General features: G+C 46.5%; 1 protein-coding gene across 1 annotated transcript in view; it reads left to right on the plus strand.

Moving 5' to 3' along the window:
- The first annotated feature begins 384 nt into the window (after nt 1-384).
- The window catches only part of FAM178B (family with sequence similarity 178 member B), a 216,159-nt gene continuing 194,688 nt past the window's right edge, over nt 385-21,855 (plus strand). Inside the window, 7 exon segments of the mRNA XM_070765954.1 lie at nt 385-850; nt 2,444-2,513; nt 6,508-6,897; nt 7,678-8,162; nt 10,544-10,605; nt 17,547-17,669; nt 18,346-18,501. Coding sequence (XP_070622055.1) covers nt 467-850; nt 2,444-2,513; nt 6,508-6,897; nt 7,678-8,162; nt 10,544-10,605; nt 17,547-17,669; nt 18,346-18,501 — 1,670 coding nt within the window. The 5' untranslated portion in view covers nt 385-466.

Raw genomic sequence — 21,855 nt, forward strand, 5'->3', positions numbered from 1 at the left:
GGGAATCTTGCTTTCAGAGGGCCTCTGGGCGGTTGGGGAAGCTGTTTTCGCCCTCCCCAGGCATTGAATTATGGGTGTGGGCACTTGCGCATGCTCAAAAGCCTGCGCCTACGTGCTTTTGGTACCCAAGGAAAAAAAAGGTTCGCCATCACTATCATAGATCACAAATCATAGTTACAATAATTAATCATAATATCATATAAATCCATGTACATTTGTTTTCTTTCTGTACGTCTGGAAGCCTCCCAAGCGGCCTTGGGATGGTAGACATTACTTTTCTCTTTCTTTGTTTCTACAGGGTCTCTGTTGTCCTTTCGGGCAGAGAGAGAGAGAGAGAGAGCGAAAAGGAGGGTGTGTAGGGAAGGCAAAGAGGTAAATTTGTCGCAGCCGTTCCCAACCCAGGACCAAACAAACTGAGCCAAGTCTCCCTTCAGCTTGAAACCAGGGAGAGAGATTGGCCGTACTCATGAAAAAATCAGGTAAACCGAGCCTGGGGAAACCCTCGGCGCTGGATAGCCAACCTGGGACATCGAAGGATGCCTTGAAGCAGATGCCCCAGGCCCCGCTGTCCAAAGAGACCTCGAACGTTAGCTTGGAAGGAGAGATGACTTCGCTCAGCAAGGAGTTCTTCAGCACCTGGAGGGACATTCGCTGGTTCCAAATCCCTTTGTCATCTTTGAGGCAACCCAAAGCCGGTCTCTTCAGCTTCACCTTCCAGTCCAGCCTGCAGAAGTACCAGCAGCTTCGGAAAACCAAGCGGTTGAAAGTTGGCAGGCCCTTCTCGGTTCTGCCTTTACATACCTTAACTGTGCCGCTTAAGGATCACCCATCGTTTCGAGATGCGTTGCGGGTAAGCAGTGGAAGCCAGGATTTGTTTATTTGGGCGGGGGGGAGGAATAGACAAGACCAGAGAACATAAGCTGTCTATTAGTACAGATTGGTGAGATGATCTTGGGCACGGCACAGATAATAGCCATAGCATTTAGCATTTAGACTTATACAGTGGTACCTCTACCTACAAATGCCTCTACTTACAAATTATTCTAGATAAGAACCGGGTGTTCAAGATTTTTTTTGCCTCTTCTCAAGAACCATTTTCAACTTAGAAATCTGAGCCTCTGAAACTGTAACCTGAAAAGGCAGGGAGAAGCCTCCGCGGGGCCTCTCTAGGAATCTCCTGGGAGGAAACGGGGCCGGAAAAGGCAGGGAGAAGCCTCCGTGGGACCTGTCTAGGAATATCCTGGGAGAAAACAGGGCTGGAAAAGGTGGGGAGAAGCCTCCGGGGGGCCTGTCTAGGAATATCCTGGGAGAAAACAGGGCCGGAAAAGGCAGGGAGAAGCCTCTGTGGGGTCTCTCTAGGAATCTCCTAGGAGGAAACAGGGCCGTGAAAGACGGGGAGAAGCCTCCGTGGGGCCTCTCTAAGAATCTCCTGGGAGGAAACAGGGCTGGAAAAGGCATGCATACATTGGAAAGATGAACTTCCAGTTTCTGGCGTACGCATGCACACCAGCCGCCTGTTCTTCCGGTTTCTGGAGCGCATGCATGCGCGAAGACCAGCTGGCCAGTGTGCATGCATGCCAGAAACCGGAAGATCATGAGAAGATGATTTTTCCCCTCCCATTTTCCGATGCTGGTCTTCGCATGTGCATGCGCACCAGAAACCAGAAGGCCATCTGCCCGGCACACAGATTTGCACCGGATAGCTGCTCTTCCGGTTTCCGATACACATGCGCATGCTCCCGTTTTGGCACTCGGTGACAAAAGGGTTTGCCAATACAGCTATTTAGTATTGAAAAAGATTCAGTTCCTTTGTTGTCTTGATCAAAGGCTGTTAAGGAGTGTGCAGGGTGATCTCTGGATTGTCAAAGATGCGCATGTACATAAGAAATGTGGCATTCCAGCTGATAGCCCAGAAATACGACTAATGGTTCAGTGATACAAACCATATACATTGAAGCGTCTAAAATATTATTTACTTTGGCAAATGCCTTATAAACAGTTAAATCAGTCAATAATTTTCTATACATCAACAATAGTATAAGCCTTACTTATTCAGCTTACAAATACATAAACCGTCATTTGAACACACTGTTCTTACTACAGCAGTCACAGAAAAAACAGAAATAGCAAAGAGAGAGAATCACGCTTATGGCTCCCTCTAATGGCAACCAGCAGCACTAACTCTTAAAGTGTTTCAATACATCTAAGCATACATTGTTTGTCTGTTTATACATATTGCTAAATCCAAGGAGTTATGTACATAGTATTAACATTCTCCCCTTTGGGTGGTCAGTATATAACTATTCATATTTTCAGATTACAGCTTTCACAATATTCCTTATTTTATTTTGTTTATTCATTTGGACTTTGCATAGATGTGTGTTTATATGAATCCAGCCACTAAACAAGGATTTTAAAAATCTTTACTAAATTTGTCCCACAGGATGATAATCACAGAACTTCAAGAACGGATAGAACTAAAGTCCGCAAAAGACTCTCGGCCCATAAAAATGGTAACATTCTAAAATATGTTTCTGATGACTTTGTCCTATAGCCCGGTTATGATGCTTACTGTATTTTTTGGAGTATAAGATGCACCTTTTCCCCCTATAAAAGAGGCTGAAAATTTGGGTGCGTCTTATACTTGAAATGTAGCTTTTTCAGAGCTTTTTACCCTAGCCCTAACCAGGTGCTAGTGATCTTTCTCGCTTGCAGGATTTTTGGTTGACAAAGGTTGACTCAGACTTCCATCCTTCCAAAGTCAATAAAATGAGAACCTAGATTGTTGGGGGCAAGAGGCTGACGCTATACACTGCTTAGGGAGGGCTGTAAAGCATTATACAGTGGTACCCCTACTTAATTCGTTCCGTGACCAGGTTCTTAAGTAGAAAAGTTTGTAAGTAGAAGAAATTTTTCCCATAGAAATCAATGTAAAAGCAAATAATGTGTGCAAATCCTTTAGGAAAGAAATAAAAACTCGGAATAAAAGGGGCGTGCATAAGCGCACCATTGTGCCTACCGTCCCTGTCCTATTGTCTACTTTTTATCATTACTTATCTAATGTTTTATATGTACAAATTATCACCCTATATTTGTTTGACAAATAAATAAATAAATAAATAAATAAATAAATAAATAAATAAATAAATACCGGTAAATAAATTTAAAAAAAAAATAAATTTGGATGGGAGGAAGAGGAGGAGAAGGACAGTCGCTGCCCAGAGCGAAGGGAGCATTTCTTTTCTCTGGGCACTGGCAGAGGTTTATTCCCTCTCCAAGCAGCCATAGAAAGGAAAACGCTCCATTCGCTCTGGACTGCCAAAGCCTCCTTGAGCACCACCAAAAGGCTCCTCTGGCAGCCCAGAAAAGCCCGAGATGGCCGGGATTAAAGGGGGAATGGCAGGAAACTGGCCGGGCCTTCGTGCCGCTCTCAAATTCCCTGGGAAATCTTTCTGGGCTCGGGTTCTTAAGTGGAAAATGGTTCTTAAGAAGAGGCAAAAAAAACTTGAACACCCGGTTCTTATCCAGAAAAGTTCTTAAAGTAGAGGTACCATTGTATAAGTCCAAGTGCCATTGCTGTTGGGAGAAAGGATTCTTTAATGAAATAAATGTGTCGAACGCCACGTTTTGGGTGTGATTGTAAAAAATCTGGAAGCAAATATGGTAGAAAGCCGGTACTTTGCAGGGAAAGCAAAGGCTTACAGCCCTCTACAGCTCTGTGGTCGAGCCTGAGAGACTTACTAACACTTTGTAGTGTTTGGGGCAGGAAATCCGCATGAAGCGGTCTTCAATTTTAGACCATTTGTCCCTGAAAATTGGCAGCCTGATTCATAAGCCACTGGAAGGGGTCATGGCATCTAGCTTTATGCAATTGTCACCCCTGATTTATTAAACGCCACCTGTAATTTAAAGGTTTTAAAACAACCTAAAGGGCTCTCAGGACTGAAAGGTTTTTATGCAAAGGCTAAATATTGTTCACCATCCCCGTGGTTTACTCTGCCCTGCAGCAGCCCCCCCCCCAAGCTGAGAGCAGCCCCCACCAAGAAAATGAACACGTAGATCTGTACATGCAGAAAATTAGAGTTAAATATCTGCTTTAAATGATTTGAGATGTTTTAAGTGAGAACACGCTGCTGTATTACCGAGGCTTGGCCTGAACCCCGAACAAAAATAAGATTTGTCAGGAATTGCATGCTCGCGTTACTGTAGAAACTAGGAATAATAACTAGTTGAAAGGGATGCTATTATGGGCACAGTACTATTTAAATCCAGGGAAACGTGCAGCTAGCAGGGTTACGTCCAGGCGTAATCTCTGATTTTCAAAAATAGACTGCCTTTTGTTTCTATGGTGCAAACGATCAGATCCACTAGAGGGCAGTCTTGGTCCTAAAATTGTCATTTGATTCAGCATCAAAGAAATTAAATCATCCGCCTTCCTTTCAATTGCAATTGAAATGAAAGTTGGGCTGAAATATTTCTTCTACCCAAAAGACAGCTCTATCCTTTGAATGTCAGAGCTGCCGGAGCAAAATTGCGCAAGCTGGTTTATGTACCGTGTCTCTCGTGGATATTTCCTTTTTATCTTTTTTTTTTTAAAAAAATCTTCATTGGATTTTTTTCTTTAAAGGCAACATATAAAACAAGACACACGAAGCATATCACCTAATACAAAAAAACAAACAAAACAATAACCAATGTCTTCCACAGCTTTTCCATATTATTTTCCTAAGTATAGTGGTGCCTCTACTTACGAACTTAATTCGTTCTGTGACCTGGTTCTTAGGTAGAAAAGTTTGCAAGAAGAAGCAATTTTTCCCATAGGAATCAATGTAAAAGCAAATAATGTGTGCGGTTGGGGAAACCACAGGGAGGGTGGAGGCCCTGTTTCCTCCCAGGAGATTCCTAGAGAGGCCCCACGGAGGCTTCTCCCCGCCTTTTCCGGCCCTGTTTCCCCCCAGGAGATTCCTAGAGAGGCCCCACAGAGGCTTCTCCCTGCCTTTTCTGGTCCTGTTTCCTCCTGGGAGATTCCTAGAGAGGCCCCACAGAGGCTTCTCCCTGCCTTTTCTGGCCCTGTTTCTTCCTGGGAGATTCCTAGAGAGGCCCCACGGAGGCTTCTCCCTGCCTTTTCCGGCCCTGTTTCCTCCCAGGAGATTTCTAGAGAGGCCCCACGGAGGCTTCTCCCTGTCTTTTCCAGTTACAGTTTCGGAGGTTCAGGTTTGTAAGTGGAAAATGGTTCTTGAGAAGAGCCAAAAAAATCTTGAACACCCGGTTCTTATCTAGAAAAGTTCTTAGGTAGAGTTACCACTGTACTTGTAAATTACAATATTATTTATCTTTGCTATTGACTATCATTGATACACTATACCATTCTATATATTCAGTAGACTGAGTCACCTCTTTCGTTTTCAACAACTAATTCGACGATAGAGAACCTTACATAAACGTTGTTTTCAACTATTTCGACAGATAACCTTACATAATATTCAACGAATGTTAGGTAAGGCTGTCTGAGTGGGTATGATTGATTTTTAATACAATTGGGGATTTTAGTTTAGTTTACCCTGCTGTATTTTATTGTTTCTTTTATATGTTGTAAGCCACCCGGATACATACCTACTCAGAAAACCATACATAACATTCATTGGACAGGGGGTTAAGGTCTAATCACCCCAGCCTAGTGGCATAAATGAGCACTATGATTCCAGAGGGCTGGGCCCACCACAGAGAAGGCTCTACCCCTAGGCTCCGCTGAGAGACATTGTCTAGTTGACGGAACCTGGAGAAGGCCGACTCTGTGGGACCTGACTGGTCGCTGGGGCTCATATGGCAGATGGTGGTCCTGCAAGTAATCTGGTCCGATGCCATGTAGGGCTCTATAGGTCCTAACCAACACTTTGAGTTGTGTCCGGAAACTGATCGGCAGCCAATGCAGAGTGTTGGGGAAACATGTTGGAGAGTCTGTGGAGAGGGGCAGCATACAAATCTAATAAATAATAATAATAATAATAATGGGCGTATCTAGGAAGGCCCACGATTTGCAGTTTCCGAACATTCTTCAAGGGTAGCCCCATGTAGAGAGCATTGCAGTAGTCAAACCTCGAGGTGATGAAGGCATGAGCGACTGTGAGTAGAGACTCCCTGTCCAAATAGGGCTGCAACTGGAGCACCAGGCGAACCTGGCCAAACACTCACCTTGCCGCAGCGGAAAGATAATGTTCCAAAATCAGCTGTGGATTGAGGGGGATGCCCAAGTTGCAGACCCTCTCTGAGGGGGTCAAAAGTCCCCCCCCCCAGGGTAATTGACTGACAGACGGAAGTGTCCTTGGGAGGTAGAACCCAAACAACCTCCAGGCCTTTGGACATCACTTCCACTGATTCACATTGCTCATTGGGGCCTCACTTGTTCAGGTGGTCCGGTTGCTGGCACGCCATAGCCCGGTGGAGGTCCACGGACCAGGGGGTTGGGCCCCCATGGCCTCCTGGTGACGTCTCTTTCCTTTTCTCCAGACTCCCGGTCGTTCTTACGGCGGATGAAGAAGAAGACCTTTCAGAAGCATCAACCATCTCCAGAGGTCCTCCCCCCGAAATGCGTCTCCCCCTCCGCGGCAGTTTCCGGCCCGCAGTGGGTCACGGGGCTCGGCAAGCGCTCCCGGAAGGAATCCAAGAAAGAAGGGACTGGCCCCCCAGCCAAGATCCCCGGAAGAGCGAAAGGCTCCGGGGAACGGAACGACTGGGAGTCCCCCTTGGAAGAAGAGGTGGATGAGAGCCTCTTCCCACCAGACTGGTCCCCTCCATCGTTCCTCTTCAGGAAAGACACGCCTTCTATCAGCCCGGACCCTGGACCAGGCTCCGAATCTGGAAGCTCTCAGGAAATGGCGGATGGCACTGAAGCGCCTGGTGGGTCTCTCTTTCCCCAATTGGGGGGGTGGGGGATGGGACACCTTTACAGGTAGTCCTTGGGTCACAATGATACATTTCAAAGTTACAGTGGCCCTAAACGGAGGGCTTTGGACCAGTTTTCACACTGACGACCATTGCTGCATCCTCCCGTGGTTACACAATTGAGATTCAGACAACAACAACAGCGCTTAGGCCTATCTGCTGCGTCACATTTCTTTACTTTAGCCTCTAAGCCAGTATTTCCCAGTGTTGTTGTTGTTATTATTATTATTAATAATAATAATAATAATAATAATGCTCTGTTAACGCCCCAAAAAGCATCTGAGAAATAAATCAGAATCTACTCCAATTCTCACACAAAAGGTTCGATTTATTTGCAAAGCCATATTGGTTACGTTTTGGCCGTTACGTTTTGGCCGTTACGTTTCAGCCATTTCGATACTAATTTCTCTCCAATACTCCGCCCACATTAAGGTTCATCTCACATCCCCACACCCACCAGTGCAATCATGTGGACCAGTCCGGTGAAGGGTTTTAACCAACTTCCTCTTTTGTACTGTTGAGGTGAACAAAAGATGACCTTGGACGCTGGGAAAGGAATTTGTCGTGACTACTAACTTCTCTCCCACCCCTCCCAATTCCCTTATGCTGCATTGCTGTGGCAGGCCAAAGCCTTTGATTTCACATGATGGCTTTCGGCCTGACATGCTCAGTTCTAATTCTGTAGCTCCAGTTAATCTCTCCATGTGTTTAATAACTCTTCCAATTTTTCTCCAGAGTCCGCAGAGAAATTGGAGGAGGAGGAAGACTCCGTTTCTCCAGCTGAGACTCTGGGAAGAGATGATGGCTTCGACATGCAGAGCGACCCCAGTTCTCCCTTGAAAGAGGCGGAGGAGGGGGAGGGGGCATCGTTCCTTCCGGATTCGCCGCTAAAGCGAATTGTGCTCGCCGACAACGAAGAGCCGCCTCCCCTCAGCCCAATCCCCGGGCCCTCCGAATCTCAAGGCTCTTGGGAGATGCTGGACCAAGAGGCTGGTGAGTCTCCAAGGAGTTTGTCTCCCACTCTCCATCTCCTGCTGCCCGGCTTCGGGAATTCCTCCTCCAGCAGCCTCTCGGGTTCCTTCGAGGGGTTTTCAGAAGGCGCTGAAGAATTGACGCCGGATTCCAGTGAAGAGGAAGATATGGATGACAGCAGCCTTTTGCCGCTCCGGGATCTCCTCCAAATGGACGAGTCCAGTTCCAGCACTATGGAGACCAACGTGGTGGGTAGCCCAGGGGAGATGGGATTTGAACCTCCTTCGACTTGAGCCTTTTTTCAGAAACTCGGCGTTCACGTCCTGGGTCTCCACCTGGTTCCTTTCCTTTCTCTGGGACTTTATTTATTTATTTTATTTATTAATTGGATTTCTGTGCCGCCTGTCAGGCCCAAAGTTATTATGTGAAGTTAGAGGTTGGCCTGACATACAATTTATTTTTTATTTATTTATTTATTTATTCATTTGTCCAATACACAAATACATAGGAAGAAAAATAGACATGTAGTAATATATATAAGGGTAAAGTGAACTTAGAGGAGAGGATATATGAAAGAAAGAAACTATATATGATAAGTGAGAGAAAGGAAAGACAATTGGACAGGGGACGAAAGACACACCAGTGCACTTATGTAAGAGATACAGTAACGGGAGGGGTGAGAGAGAGAGAGAGATAGAGATTATAATACCACACATTCCTTTACGCAGAGTCCAACTAGGAAGGAAATATTTTATTTATTTATTTTGTCCAATACACAATGAGGGTTTTAGTGGGTATATCTCTATATACTCATAGAAAAATACATGGTGAAGGTTATAGAGGAGATACTCATAGTAAAATATAGCTAAGAATGAATAGAAAAGAAGATATAGGAATAGAACATATCAATGAAAGAATAGAAGAAGAGATATAGGAATAGAAGAAAGGTATAGGAGATATAGGAGAGCAATAGGACAGGGGATGGAAGGCACTCTAGTGCACTTGTACTCGCCCCTTACTGACTTCTTAGGAATCTGGAGAGGTGAACCGTAGATAATCTAAGGGTAAAGTGTTGGGGGTTTGGGGATGACACTATGGAGTCCGGTAATGAGTTCCACGCTTCGACAACTCGGTTACTGAAGTCGTATTTTTTACAGTCAAGTTTGGAGCGCTTAATATTAAGTTTAAATCTGCTGTGTGCTCTTGTGTTGTTGCGGTTGAAGCTGAAGTAGCCGCCGACAGGCAGGACGTTGCAGCATATGACCTTGTGGGCAATACTTAGGCGTCTTAGTTCTAGGCTTTCTAGGCCCAGGATTGAAAGTCTAGTCTCGTAGGGTGTTCTGTTTCGAGTGGAGGAGTGAAGGGCTCTTCTGGTGAAGGATCTCTGGACATTTTCGAGGGTGTTGATGTCTGAGATGCGATATGGGTTCCAAACAGATGAGCTGTATTCGAGGATGGGTCTGGCGAAAGTTTTGTAAGCTCTGGTAAGTAGTGTGAGATATAGTCCAAATAATGGCACTTGTGGGAGTGGGGAGATGATACGAACTTTAGCCTGGATGGAATCATAAGGGAATCTGAGAGTTGGAATTGCATGTCGGCGAACCAAATAGCATCTGAGAAATAAATCAATTGAAACGCCTGTGCTTTCACGCAGGGTTCGGTTTATTAGCAAAGCCAATTCTGGATTCAGCGCGAGTCATTCCAAATCTAGGATTCCCTTATGGTTCCATCCACGTTCATATCATATCCCCACTCCCACAAGTGCAATCATGTGGACCCCTATAGGGATCCCTATTTCCTTCCTAGTTCGGTAACTGTTGTGGTTGGCTCTGGCCCAGCTCCTGCCCCAGGGAATGTGGAGGTGGATGCAGGGGAAACTTCAACATGTCACAGGCCTGTGTTATTGCCAACAGAGTCAGTTCAGAGTTTAGTTTCCTCGGACGAAGAAGAAGGTGGGAGTGACACGGCAGAGGGGGGCTTGGCACACAGCCCAGGAAGTCAATCTCCATTATCTTCCATTGATTCTGATGAAGACGTTTTAGACCCACGCAAGCGCAGAATTATGCGTAGAAGAGACCAAGTAAGAACATATCACAGGAAATAAGGGAGGCCACCTGTGTTTGGGTGGGGCTCCAGTAATTAGGGCTGCTGCTATAAATAGCAACGTGTGGGTTTGGCCGTTGTGGAAGAATATCTGATCAGAGTTCGTCAGGAATCTTGTGTTGCTGGACTTTGTTGCTTTTTCACGCCTTTGAAACCAAAGCAGAGCAATGTGTGTTTGTGTCTCACTTCGTTGGAAGAAGAAGGGGTGTGAAGTTTCTTCACAGCTGCTAGCTAAGTACTTAATGACTGCTTAAGGGAAATTGTTGGTTGTTTTGGGATGAGTGCTCTTTGCAATACAAAAAGAGTGCTTTGTTTATTTTGAATCTTGTGATAAAGAACATTGTTTTGAATTTTAAAACGTGTGTGTCTGAAATTTGTACCCTTGAATTTTCGGGAGGCTCCTACCAGAGAGCCCGGTAGAACAGTAACCTTGGACTCTGCGTAAAGGAATGTGTGGTATTATAATCTCTCTCTCAGGTGTGGCCTACGCCAGCCTCCCCGTAATCTGTCTTCCTCTCGCTTTTAGGATGCCTTGCCAAGACGGGACAGTTATCTGGACAGCCTGGACAAACTGCTGGAAGAGAAAAGGTAAAATTGAAACCACAGTTGCACACCTGATCATGGGGTGGTGGTGGTGGTAGTGGTTCCGAACCCGGTGGAGGTTGTCACACTCCGAGGACTCGGGCGGCTTACAACATATTAAAAAAAGCCAATGAAAACATCTTAAACCCAATCAACTATAAAATTTAGTAATCTAAAACCCAAACTTATTAAGAACCCATCACTCCCACTCACACAACAAACGTACATTTCGTTCATCGGCCGGGGGCAAGTAATTAATAGCCCCTAGCCTGACGGCATGGATGAGTCTTGAGACGCTTGCGGGAAGGCAAAGAGGGTGGGGTCAGTGCGGCTCTCTGGGGGGGGGAGCCGATTCCAAAGGGCTGGGGCCCCCACAGAGAAGGCTCTTCCCCTAGGCCCCGCCAGGCAACATTGTCTAGTTCAGTGTTTCCCAACTTTGGGAACTTGAAGATATTTGGACTTCAACTCCCAGAATTCCCCAGCCAGCGAATGCTGGCTGGGGAATTCTGGGAGTTGAAGTCCAGATATCTTCAAATTGCCAAGGTTGGGAAACACTGGTCTAGTTGATGGGACCTGGAGAAGGCCGACTCTGCGGGACCTGACCGGTCGCTGGGACTCATGCGGCAGAAGCTTAGAACTACGTCGCCTTAAACGTAGCCCGTAAAACCATCTGCTACAACGTCCTTCCTGTCAACGGCTACTTCAGCTCCAACCACAACAACACAAGAGTACACAACAGATACAAATTCAAAGTAAACCGCTCTAAACTCGACTGCAGGAAATAAGACTCTAGTAACCGAGTAGTTACTGCATGGAACTCGCTACCTGACTCTGTAGTATCATCACCTAACCCCCAAAACTTTACCCTTAGACCAGGGGTAGGCAAAGTGGGCTCTTCTATGACTTGTGGACTTCAACTCCCAGAATTCCTGAGCCAATCACGCTAGCTCAGGAATTCTGGGAGTTGAAGTCCACATGTCATAGAAGAGCCCACTTTGCCTACCCCTGCCTTAGACTATCTACTGTTGACCTCACTTGATTCCTAAGAGGTCAGTGCGGGGCGTGCATAAGCGCACCAGCGTGCCTTCCGTCCCCTGTCCTTAATGTTTCTCTCTTAGTAGTAGTGATGTCTCTACTTTTTAATATGCTGTCTAGCTTCGCCATGGCTCTCCTCCCCAGGAGCCAGCGTCTTTTAATTTCCTTGGAAGCCTTCCGTCCCTCTAGTTTCATCTTGCTACAAAGCAATAAATTCATTTGGGATGCTATGGAAACGCTGGAATGGTGTAAGTTAAGCCGCTTGTTAAACAGGATTTTCACTTTGACTGTGTGCGGTTGTCATTGACAGTGATATGATATTTATGGCTCTTGAGGGTGCATTGTCCTTTTATTGCTGCTGAACCCTAAGCGATTGAGTTGCGTTGTTGCTGGGAATGTTTTAATTGTGGCTCAGTCATTCTGGCTTTTAACTGTTTTTGTGGTCGGTTTATTGTGGATTTGGCTAAAGCACCCCACGGGTCTGCATGAGTCAATCAGCGTTTAAATCCATTAATAAATGAAATATTTCTCACCAAAACAGAACTCCGAGGCCCCCGTTTTGATCTCAGCGTATGTTTATGGCACCAGTTTGGGAAGATGGCAATAGCAATGGCACTTAGACTTATATACCACTTTACAGTGGTTTACAGCCTTCTCTACAGAGTCAGCCTCTCGCCCCCAACAATCTGGGTCCTCATTTCACTCACCTCGGAAGGATGGGAGGCTGAGTCGACCTTGAGCTGGAGAGAATTGAACTACTGGCAGTGGGCCTAGTTAGCCTGCAAGAAGGAAGGAAGGGAGGGAAGGAAGGAAGGAAGGAAGGAGGGAGGGAAGGTGGGAAGGAAGGAAGGAAAGAAGGAAGAGGAAGGAAGGAAGAGGAAGGAAGGAGGGAGGGAGGGAAGGAAGGAGGGAAGATAGGAAGGAGGGAGGGAGGGAAGATAGGAAGGAAGGAAGGAAGAGGAAGGAAGGAAGGAAGAGGAAGGAAAGAAGGAAGAGGAAGGAGGGAGGGAAGGAAGGAAGGAGGGAGGGAGGGAAGATAGGAAGGAAGGAAGGAAGGAAGGAAGGGCACTTAGACTTCGAGTGTCCACAAAAATAATTCAATTCCTGCAGAGGGTGAAAAGAGCTTATCCTGCTTCCTTGGAGGCCAGAAATGGGCGTTCTCCCAACGTCTGGTGGGTCCGGTAGGCCTGTTTTTCACCAGTGAAGCTACGGGAGCCTGGGGAGGGCAAAAATGCTTCACCCATCCTCCCAGAGACTCTGAAAGCCGAAAATGCCTTCCAAGAGCCTCTGTGCAAACTAGAGCAACCACTCGCGTGCCAGCACATATGGCTCCGCATGCTACATTCGTGCCATAGGTTCACCATTACTGGTATAGGGTCTCCTGCTTATCAGGGGGTAGGACAAGCAGATCTCTAGGGTCCCTTCCCATTCTATTCTGGATTTAAATGAGGCCCTATTTGGACAGGGAGTCATTGCTCACGGTCACTCATGCCCTCATCACCTCGAGGTTCGACTACTGTAATGCTCTCTACATGGGGCTTCCTTTGAAGAGTGTTCAGAAATTTCAGATCGTGCAGAATGCAGCTGCGAGAGCAATCATGGGCTTCCCTAAGTATGCCCATGTTACACCAACACTCCGCAGTCTGCATTGATTGCCGATCAGGTTCCGATCACAATGCAAAGTGTTGGTTATGACCTATAAAGCCCTTCATGGCACCGGACCAGAATATCTCCGGACCGCCTTCTGCCGCACGAATCCCAGCGACCGGTTAGGTCCCACAGAGTGGGCCTTCTACGGGTCCCGTTGACAAAACAATGTCATTTGGCGGGTCCCAGGGGAAGAGCCTTCTCTGTGGCGGCCCCAACCTTCTGGAATCAACTCCCCCCGGAGATTAGGATTGCCCCCACCCTCCTTGCCTTTCGTAAGCTCCTTAAAACCCACCTATGTCGCCAGGCTTGGGGAAATTGATATTATGATTTATCTATGGTTTATGTGGATTGTATGATTGTTTTTTATTATAAGGGTTTTAAATACTGTTTTTAATATTGGATTTGTACTCTGTATATTGCATGTTTTGCTTGTTGGATCAAGGTGGTGCCATGGATATTGCCTATCTGGACTTCAGCAAAGCCTTTGATACGGTTCCACATAAAGAGCTGATAGATAAATTAGTGAAGATTGGACTTAATCCCTGGATAGTTCAGTGGATTTCAAGCTGGCTGAAGCATAGACATCAGAGAGTTATTGTTAATGGCGAGTATTCTGAGCAGAGACAGGTTACAAGCGGTGTGCCACAAGGGTCTGTTCTGGGTCCTATTCTTTTTAATATGTTTGTGAGTGACATAGGGGAAGGTTTGGTAGGGAAGGTTTGCCTATTTGCCGATGACTCTAAAGTGTGCAATAGGGTTGATATTCCTGGAGGGGTCTGTAATATGGTAAATGATTTAGCGTTACTAGATAAATGGTCAAAGCAATGGAAACTGCAGTTTAATGTTTCCAAATGTAAAATAATGCACTTGGGGAAAAGGAATCCTAAATCTGAGTATTGCATTGGCAGTTCTGTGTTAGCAAAAACTTCAGAAGAGAAGGATTTAGGGGTAGTGATTTCTGACAGTCTCAAAATGGGTGAGCAGTGTGGTTGGGCGGTAGGAAAGGCAAGTAGGATGCTTGGCTGCATAGCTAGAGGTATAACAAGCAGGAAGAGGGAGATTGTGATCCCCTTATATAGAGTGCTGGTGAGACCACATTTGGAATACTGTGTTCAGTTCTGGAGACCTCACCTACAAAAAGATATTGACAAAATTGAATGGGTCCAAAGATGGGCTACAAGAATGGTGGAAGGTCTTAAGCATAAAACGTATCAGGAAAGACTTAATGAACTCAATCTGTATAGTCTGGAGGACAGAAGGAAAAGGGGGGACATGATCGAAACATTTAAATATATTAAAGGGTTAAATAAGGTCCAGGAGGGAAGTGTTTTTAATAGGAAAGTGAACACAAGAACAAGGGGACACAATCTGAAGTTAGTTGGGGGAAAGATCAAAAGCAACATGAGAAAATATTATTTTACTGAAAGAGTAGTAGATCCTTGGAACAAACTTCCAGCAGATGTGGTAGATAAATCCACAGTAACTGAATTTAAACATGCCTGGGATAAACATATATCCATCCTAAGATAAAATGCAGAAAATAGTATAAGGGCAGACTAGATAGACCATGAGGTCTTTTTCTGCCGTCAGACTTCTATGTTTCTATGTTTCTATATCCATTGTAAGATAAAATACAGGAAATAGTATAAGGGCAGACTAGATGGACCATGAGGTCTTTTTCTGCCGTCAGTCTTCTATGTTTCTATGTTTCTTCAGAGAGGGTCGGCATACAAATCTAATAAATAATGAAAAATAATAATCCGCAGTTTTGCCACACTCTCGGCTCTACAGCTGCTCATCAATTTGACCTGAGAGGGTTTGAAGCCCAGGGTCTTTTAACTCAGTCGTCCTTCTGCTGATTGGGTTTCTCTACCGTGCAGTTCATCAACACAGCCGGCAGGACCTCCGTTGGCCAGTCCCGTCAGAGGAACCGCTCGGCGTGAAAACGATTGTGCAATTGAAGCTGTTGAAGGGGGGGGGGGGGGGCGCTTCACCTGAGCCAGAAAGACACGCCTTGTAAAATACATCCGATGCTCTCTTTTTTTTAGCCCCGGCTTAATGATTCGTGAGAATCAAGTCAATAGTATGGCTTATTTAACTGATCAGGGTTTAATGGGATTTGAATAAACCTATGTAGTAGATGAACTCAGCCAGCGCCGCACTGATTTTAAATGGCCTGTTGAATGTTGGGCTGGACCTCTCTTGTCAACGGGCAGTTTGGAAGCCCATAATAATTCTACAGGTGGAGATTTTTAATTTTTAAAAAAATATTCTTTGTATATAGGTACATGCAGCCTCACGTTTTATGAATAAATCTGAGTATTGTACTTGCAGTTCTGTGTTAGCAATACTTCAGAAGAGAAGGATTGAGGGGTCGAAGGATTGGGTGAAAAGCCAACTCCCTTGATGCTTTTTTAAGTCACAAAGATGAAAGAGTGAGTGACATAGGGGAAGGTTTGCCTATTTGCTGATGACTCTAAAGTGTGCAATAGGGTTGATATTCCTGAAGGCGTTTGTAATATGGCAAACAATTTAGCTTTACTAGATAAGTGGTCAAAGCAATGGAAACTGCAGTTTAATATTTCCAGATGTAAAATCATACACTTGGGGAAAAGGAATCCTCAATCTGAGTACAGTGATCCCTCGATTTTCGCGATCTCAATCTTCGCGAAACGCTACACCACGGTTTTTCAGAAAATATTAATTAAAAAATACTCCACGGTTTTTTTGCTATACCGCGGTTTTTCCCACCTGATGACGTCACTCCTTCCTTTCTCATCTTTCTTTCTCTCTCTCTTTCTCTATCTTGCTTCTTCCTCTCTCACACACTCTTCCTCCCTCTCTCATCTCTTTCTTTCCTTCTCTCTCTTTCTCTATCTCTCCCCCTCTTGCTCTCGAGCGGCGGGCGGCGGGCGGGCGAGCGGCGGGCGGGCGGGCAGCAGCGAGGAGCCGAAGATCGGGGTTTCCCCTTTGCGTGGGCGGCGGGGAAGACCCAGGGAAGGTTTCTTCGGCCGCCCAGCAGCTGATCTGCTTGGCAGCGCGGCAGCAGCGAGGAGCCGAAGATCGGGGTTTCCCCTTTGCGTGGGCGGCGGGGAAGACCCAGGGAAGGTTTCTTCGGCCGCCCAGCAGCTGATCTGCTCGGCAGCGCTGCTGCAGGAGAACCCGTGTCCGAAAGCCGGTGAGAGGGGTGGATCGGGTGGGCGGGCGAGCGAGTTGCGAGCGGCGGGCAGGCGGTAGTGGCGAGGGCGCCGTACGCACTGGGGGGGCGGGGGCAGCCGACATTCAAAGCAATCTTTGTCGGCTTCCGCACTTTCATCGCTCCCCGGCTCCACCATCTGCGCATGCGCGGCCATGGAAAAAGGGTGCGCATGCGCAGATGGTGTTTTTACTTCCGCACCACTATACTGCGGAAAATCGATTATCGCGAGAGGTCTTGGAACGTAACCCTCGCGATAATCGAGGGATCACTGTATTCTGTTGGCAGTTCTGTGTTAGCAAAAACTTCAGAAGAGAAGGATTTAGGGGGTCATGATTTCTGACAGTCTCCAAATGGGTGAACAGTGCAGTCAGGCGGTAGGGAAAGCGAGTAGAATGCTTGGCTGCATAGCTAGAGGTATAACAAGCAGGAGGAGGGAGATTGTGATCCCACTGTATACAGCTCTGGTGAGACCACATTTGGAGAAATACTGTGTCCAGTTCTGAAGACCTCACCTACAAAAAGAGATGGATCAAATTGAACGGGTGCAAATATGGGCTACAAGAATGGTGGAAGGTCTGAAGCATAAAACGTATCAGGAAAGACTTCATGAACTCAATCTGTAGAGTCTGAAGGACGGAAGGGAAATGGGGGACACGATCAAAACATTTAAATATGTTCAAGGGTTAAATAAGGTTCAGGAGGGAAGTGTTTTCAATAGGAAAGTGAACACAAGAACAAAGGGGCACAATTTGAGGTTAGTTGGGGGAAAGATCAGAAGCAACATGAGAAAATATGATTTGACTGAAAGAGGAGTAGATCCTTGGAACAAACTTCCAGCAGACGTGGTTGGTCAATCTACAGTCACTGAATTGAAACATGCCTGGGATAAGCATAGATCCATCCTCAGAAAAAATACAGGAAATAGTATAAGGGCAGACGAGATGGACCAGGAGGTCCTTTTCTGCCGCCAATCTTCTATGTTTCCACCCAATGACTCCTTTCCCCTCCGCTGTGCTCAGCCCCGTTTCATTCCGTGTCCCTTTCATGTTTCCTCTCCGTTTAGAAAGCAGATGCGAGAGGAGGAAGACCTGCAAAGAAGCCTGGAAAACGACCTTCTCTTCTTGAAGTGGTCCAGCGCCGGCGAGAGCAGCGAAGACAACGAACCTTCTTTGCTCGATACTCAGAGGTGGGTGTCAAGAGGGCTCTTCAGCTGCCCAGGGAGGACCAGTAGGGGGCGATAGGTGGACTGTGGAAGATCTCAAGGTTCTCCTCATCTTCGGCTCCGGAGTAGGACCTCTCTTTCTTCTTGAAGACCTCTTGAAGGATGCCCATCGACCAAGACGTGCATTTTACAACTTTCTACAACCTCAGCACACCTCAAAAGACTCTTCAAATGTTGATGGGGATCCTCTATGGCAGGGGTCTCCAAACCTGGCAGCTTTAAGACTTGTGGACTTCAGTGGCGGTCTCTGTCTCCTGCTGCATGCCTCCCAGTGACCGATTAAATCCCACAGAGTTGACCTTCTCCGGGTCCCGTCGACTAAGCAGTGTCCTCCCCAATGTTTCCTCTGCCCCCACCCTACTGGCTTGAAAACCTCTTTTTTTCCTTCTCCCTTTCCTTCCTACCCCCCTTCTTTCCTTTCTTCCCTCCCTCCCTCCCTCCCTCTCTTTCCTTCCTTCCTTCCTTCCTTCCTTTTCCTTCCTTTCTTCCTTCTCTCCCTCCCTCCACCCTTCCTTTCTTTGTCCCTGCCTCCTCCCTTCCTCCTTCTCTGTCTCCCTTCTCCCTCCCTCATTCCCTCCCTCGATGCGAACCTTTGAGCTATTTCTGAAAACCTATTTTTATCTCTTTGTTTCTTTCCCAGGTTGGTCCTGGAGCGATTCTCCATTAGCACTGGTTCCATCCCCATTGTGCACCCTGGCGAAAACATTTTCAGCCCCCCTTCTTCCCCAAGGTCCGCTTTCGCCCTCGACATTGCTGGGCTTGAGCCCCAGAACCAGTTGGAAAGCTTGCTCTTCAGGTGAGTTTCCCCCAGAGAAGTGGGGGGCACGAAAGGGCGACCTAGACCTGGACCTAATACGCTGGAGAAATTAGTCCCCCTTTGACTAATTTTGGAACCAAGGCATGAAGCCTATAAAGCCCTTCATGGCACCGGGCCAGATTATCTCAGGGACTGCCCTCTGCCGCACAAATCCCAGCGACCAGTTAGGTCCCACAGAGTGGGCCTTCTCCGGGCCCCGTCAACTAAAGAATGTTGTCTGGTGGGACCCAGGGGAAGAGCCTTCTCTGTGGCGGCCCCGGCCCTCTGGAACCAGCTCCCCCCAGAGATTAGGATTGCCCCCACCCTCCTTGCCTTTTGTAAACTCCTTAAAACCCACCTCTGCCATCAGTCATAGGGGAAATGAGACATCTCCCCCTGGCCTATATAGTTTATATATGGTACGTTTGTGTGTACGTCTTGCTTTTTAAATAAGGTGGCATACAAATCCAATGAATAAATAAATAAATGAACCAACCCCTAGATGCCTTTCAAAATTCTGGTTTCTGCAAAGTTTGCCGTGTGGTTTGACTTCTGAACAAACAACTGCACTGGGTAAAGCTTTTCCACCTGTATTCATGAAAACAAAATGCATTTTTGGGTGATTCTTGGGAAAAAGAAAAAAGGCTGCATTTGCAGAAATGTGAACCCCAAATCCCTCCTGTTCCAATTTTAGTCCATTGTATTTTTTCAAAAACATCTCAAACTTAATACAGATAGCTGTTACGTATAGACCTACTAACCAACTCTTCTCCCATCTACTTGGATTGTAGATCTTATTTTGGGATGTTTGCTTGTTTGTTTGTTTATTTTGTCAAGTACTACTGGTGGTGTACGAAGATATAACAATGTTTACACATGATACTAGTAAGAGAGAAACATCGGGACAGGGGGACGAAAAGCACGCTAGTGCACTTATACACGCCCCTTACTGACCTCTTGGGAATCGGGAGAGGTCAATAGTGTATAGTCTAAAGGTAAAGTTTTGGGGGTTAGGTGATGATACTACAGAGTCAGCTAGTGAATTCCACGCTTTGACAACTCAATTACTAGTCATATTTTTTTCAGTCCAGTTTGGAACGGTTAATATTAAACTTGTATTGGTTGTGGGCTCTTGTGTTGTTGTGGTTGAAGCTGAAGTAGTCTTTGACAGGCAGGACATTGCAGCATACGATCTTGTGGGTAATACTTAGATCATGTTTGAGGTATCATAGTTCTAAGCTTTCTAGACCCAGGATTGTAAGTCTAGTTTCATAGGTTGTTCTGTTTCGAGTGGAGGATTGAAGGGCTCTTTTATCGTTGGACATTTTTGAGGACATTGATGTCCGAGATGCGATACGGGTTAGGTTAGGTTAGGTTTATTGGATTTATATGCCGCCCCTCTCCGCAAACTCGGGGCGGCTCACAACAATAATAAAAAACAGTACAGTACATAATACCAAATCCAATGCCCACCCATCTAAACAGATGAGCTATATTCTAGGATGGGTGTGGACACTCACAAATGCACAATAGCACGTGCCCATGCTCTTTCGGCACCCGAGGATAGTCTAAGGGTAAAGTGTTGGGGGTTAGGGGATGATACTACAGAGTCCGGTAGTGAATTCCGTGCTTCGACAACTCGATTACTAAAGTCGTATTGGAGCGGTTAATATTAAGCTTGTATCGTTTGTGGGCTCTTGTGTTGCTGTGGTTGAAGCTGAAGTAGTCTTTGACAGGCAGGACGTTGCAGCATACAATCTTGTGGGCAATACTTAGATCGTGTTTGAGACGTCGTAGTTCTAAGCTTTCTAGACCCAGGATTGTAAGTCTAGTTTCGCAGAGTATTGTGTTTCGAGTGGAGGAGTGAAGGGCTCTTCTATCGTTGGACATTTTTGAGGGTGTTGATGTCCGAGATGCGATATGGGTTCCAAACTAGATGAGCTATATTCTAGGATGTGTGTGGGCACTCACAATACCACGTGCCCACGCTTTTTCGGCACCCGAGGAAAAAAAGGTGCGCCATCCCTGCTCTATTCGGTCGAAAGCTTTTTCCGAGGGAACCGCTCGGCTTGTCGTTAATCATCCCTCGGAGTCCTTCCTACCTGCTATCTCCGCTGAACCAGGCCTTGCTCCCAGCTTCTCCGCAAAGCGTTAATTAACTCCCCCCAGTGAATGGCTTTGAATGCAGTGAACCTCGCCAATCATTTCAGCTCATTGCTTCTTCCCCGTGCCTGGAAATGGGAGACCTGCAGGCATCTGGATAATTGGTTGAAAAACAGCTTTGCTTCCTCCCCCCCCCCTCCTTCCTTTCCACCCTCCCTCCCTTTACGCTCCCTGCCAGCGGACTCTTTATGAAGGAGGAATAATCATAGGCGGGCTTTGTTTCGCTGGAAAGGCAGCCCCAGCGCCAGGTCCCAAGGCGAAGCACGCCGATTAATTTGCCTTTGATGACATGCGAAAGCGGGAAAGTGGGATCGTGCGTGTTGGGTTCAAAGAAATACGATTTCCAAGTTTCCTAACTTGGCCCATCCTTTTGATCTTCAGCAGAGGGATTAAATGATCGTAGCTTGGGTTGATTTCTAAGTTTCCCAACCTCAACATCTTTGAAGAGGGATGGACTCCCAACTGTTCTGGGAGTTGGAGACCACCGGTCTGAAAGATGCTGAAGTGGAGAAACTCTGGTCCAGGTGTATCCAAAAGTTTTCGGTGATGATATTACAGAGTCAGGTAGTGAGTTCCATGGATTAACTACTCGGTTACTAAAGTGGTAGTTCCTTTCAGGCAGTGATGGTGAACCTTTTTTTCATCAGGTGCCGAATAGCGTGTATGCATGCTATCGCGCATGACGACTGCCCATACACATAATTCAATGCCTGGGGAGGGCAAAAACAGCTTCCCCTAACCCCTGCAGGCCCTCTGGAGGCCGGAAACGGCCTGTTTCCCAACTTCTGGTGGGCGCGGTAGGCTCATGTTTTGCATTCCCCAGGCTCCAAAGGCTTCCCTGGAGCTGGAGGAGGATAAAAACGCCCTCCCCCATCTTCTCTAGAGGCCTCTCTGGAAGCTAAAAACACCCTCCCAGAGCCTCTGTGCGAGCCAAAGTTCAGCTGGCTGGCACACACATGCAATTGGAGCTGAGCTAGGGCAACAGCTCGCATGCCAGCAGATATGACTCTGCGTGCCACCTGTAGAACCCGTGCCATAGGTTCACCATTGCTGCTTTAGGGAAATACAGTGGTACGTGTATCTAAGCTTCTACTTACAAACTTTTCTATATAAGAACCGGGTGGTCAAGATTTTTTTGCCTCTCCTCAAGAACCATTTTCCACTTACAAACCTGAGTCTCCGAAACTGTAA

Source organism: Erythrolamprus reginae, chromosome 12 (assembly GCF_031021105.1).
Source record: "Erythrolamprus reginae isolate rEryReg1 chromosome 12, rEryReg1.hap1, whole genome shotgun sequence".
NCBI lineage: Eukaryota > Metazoa > Chordata > Lepidosauria > Squamata > Dipsadidae > Erythrolamprus > Erythrolamprus reginae.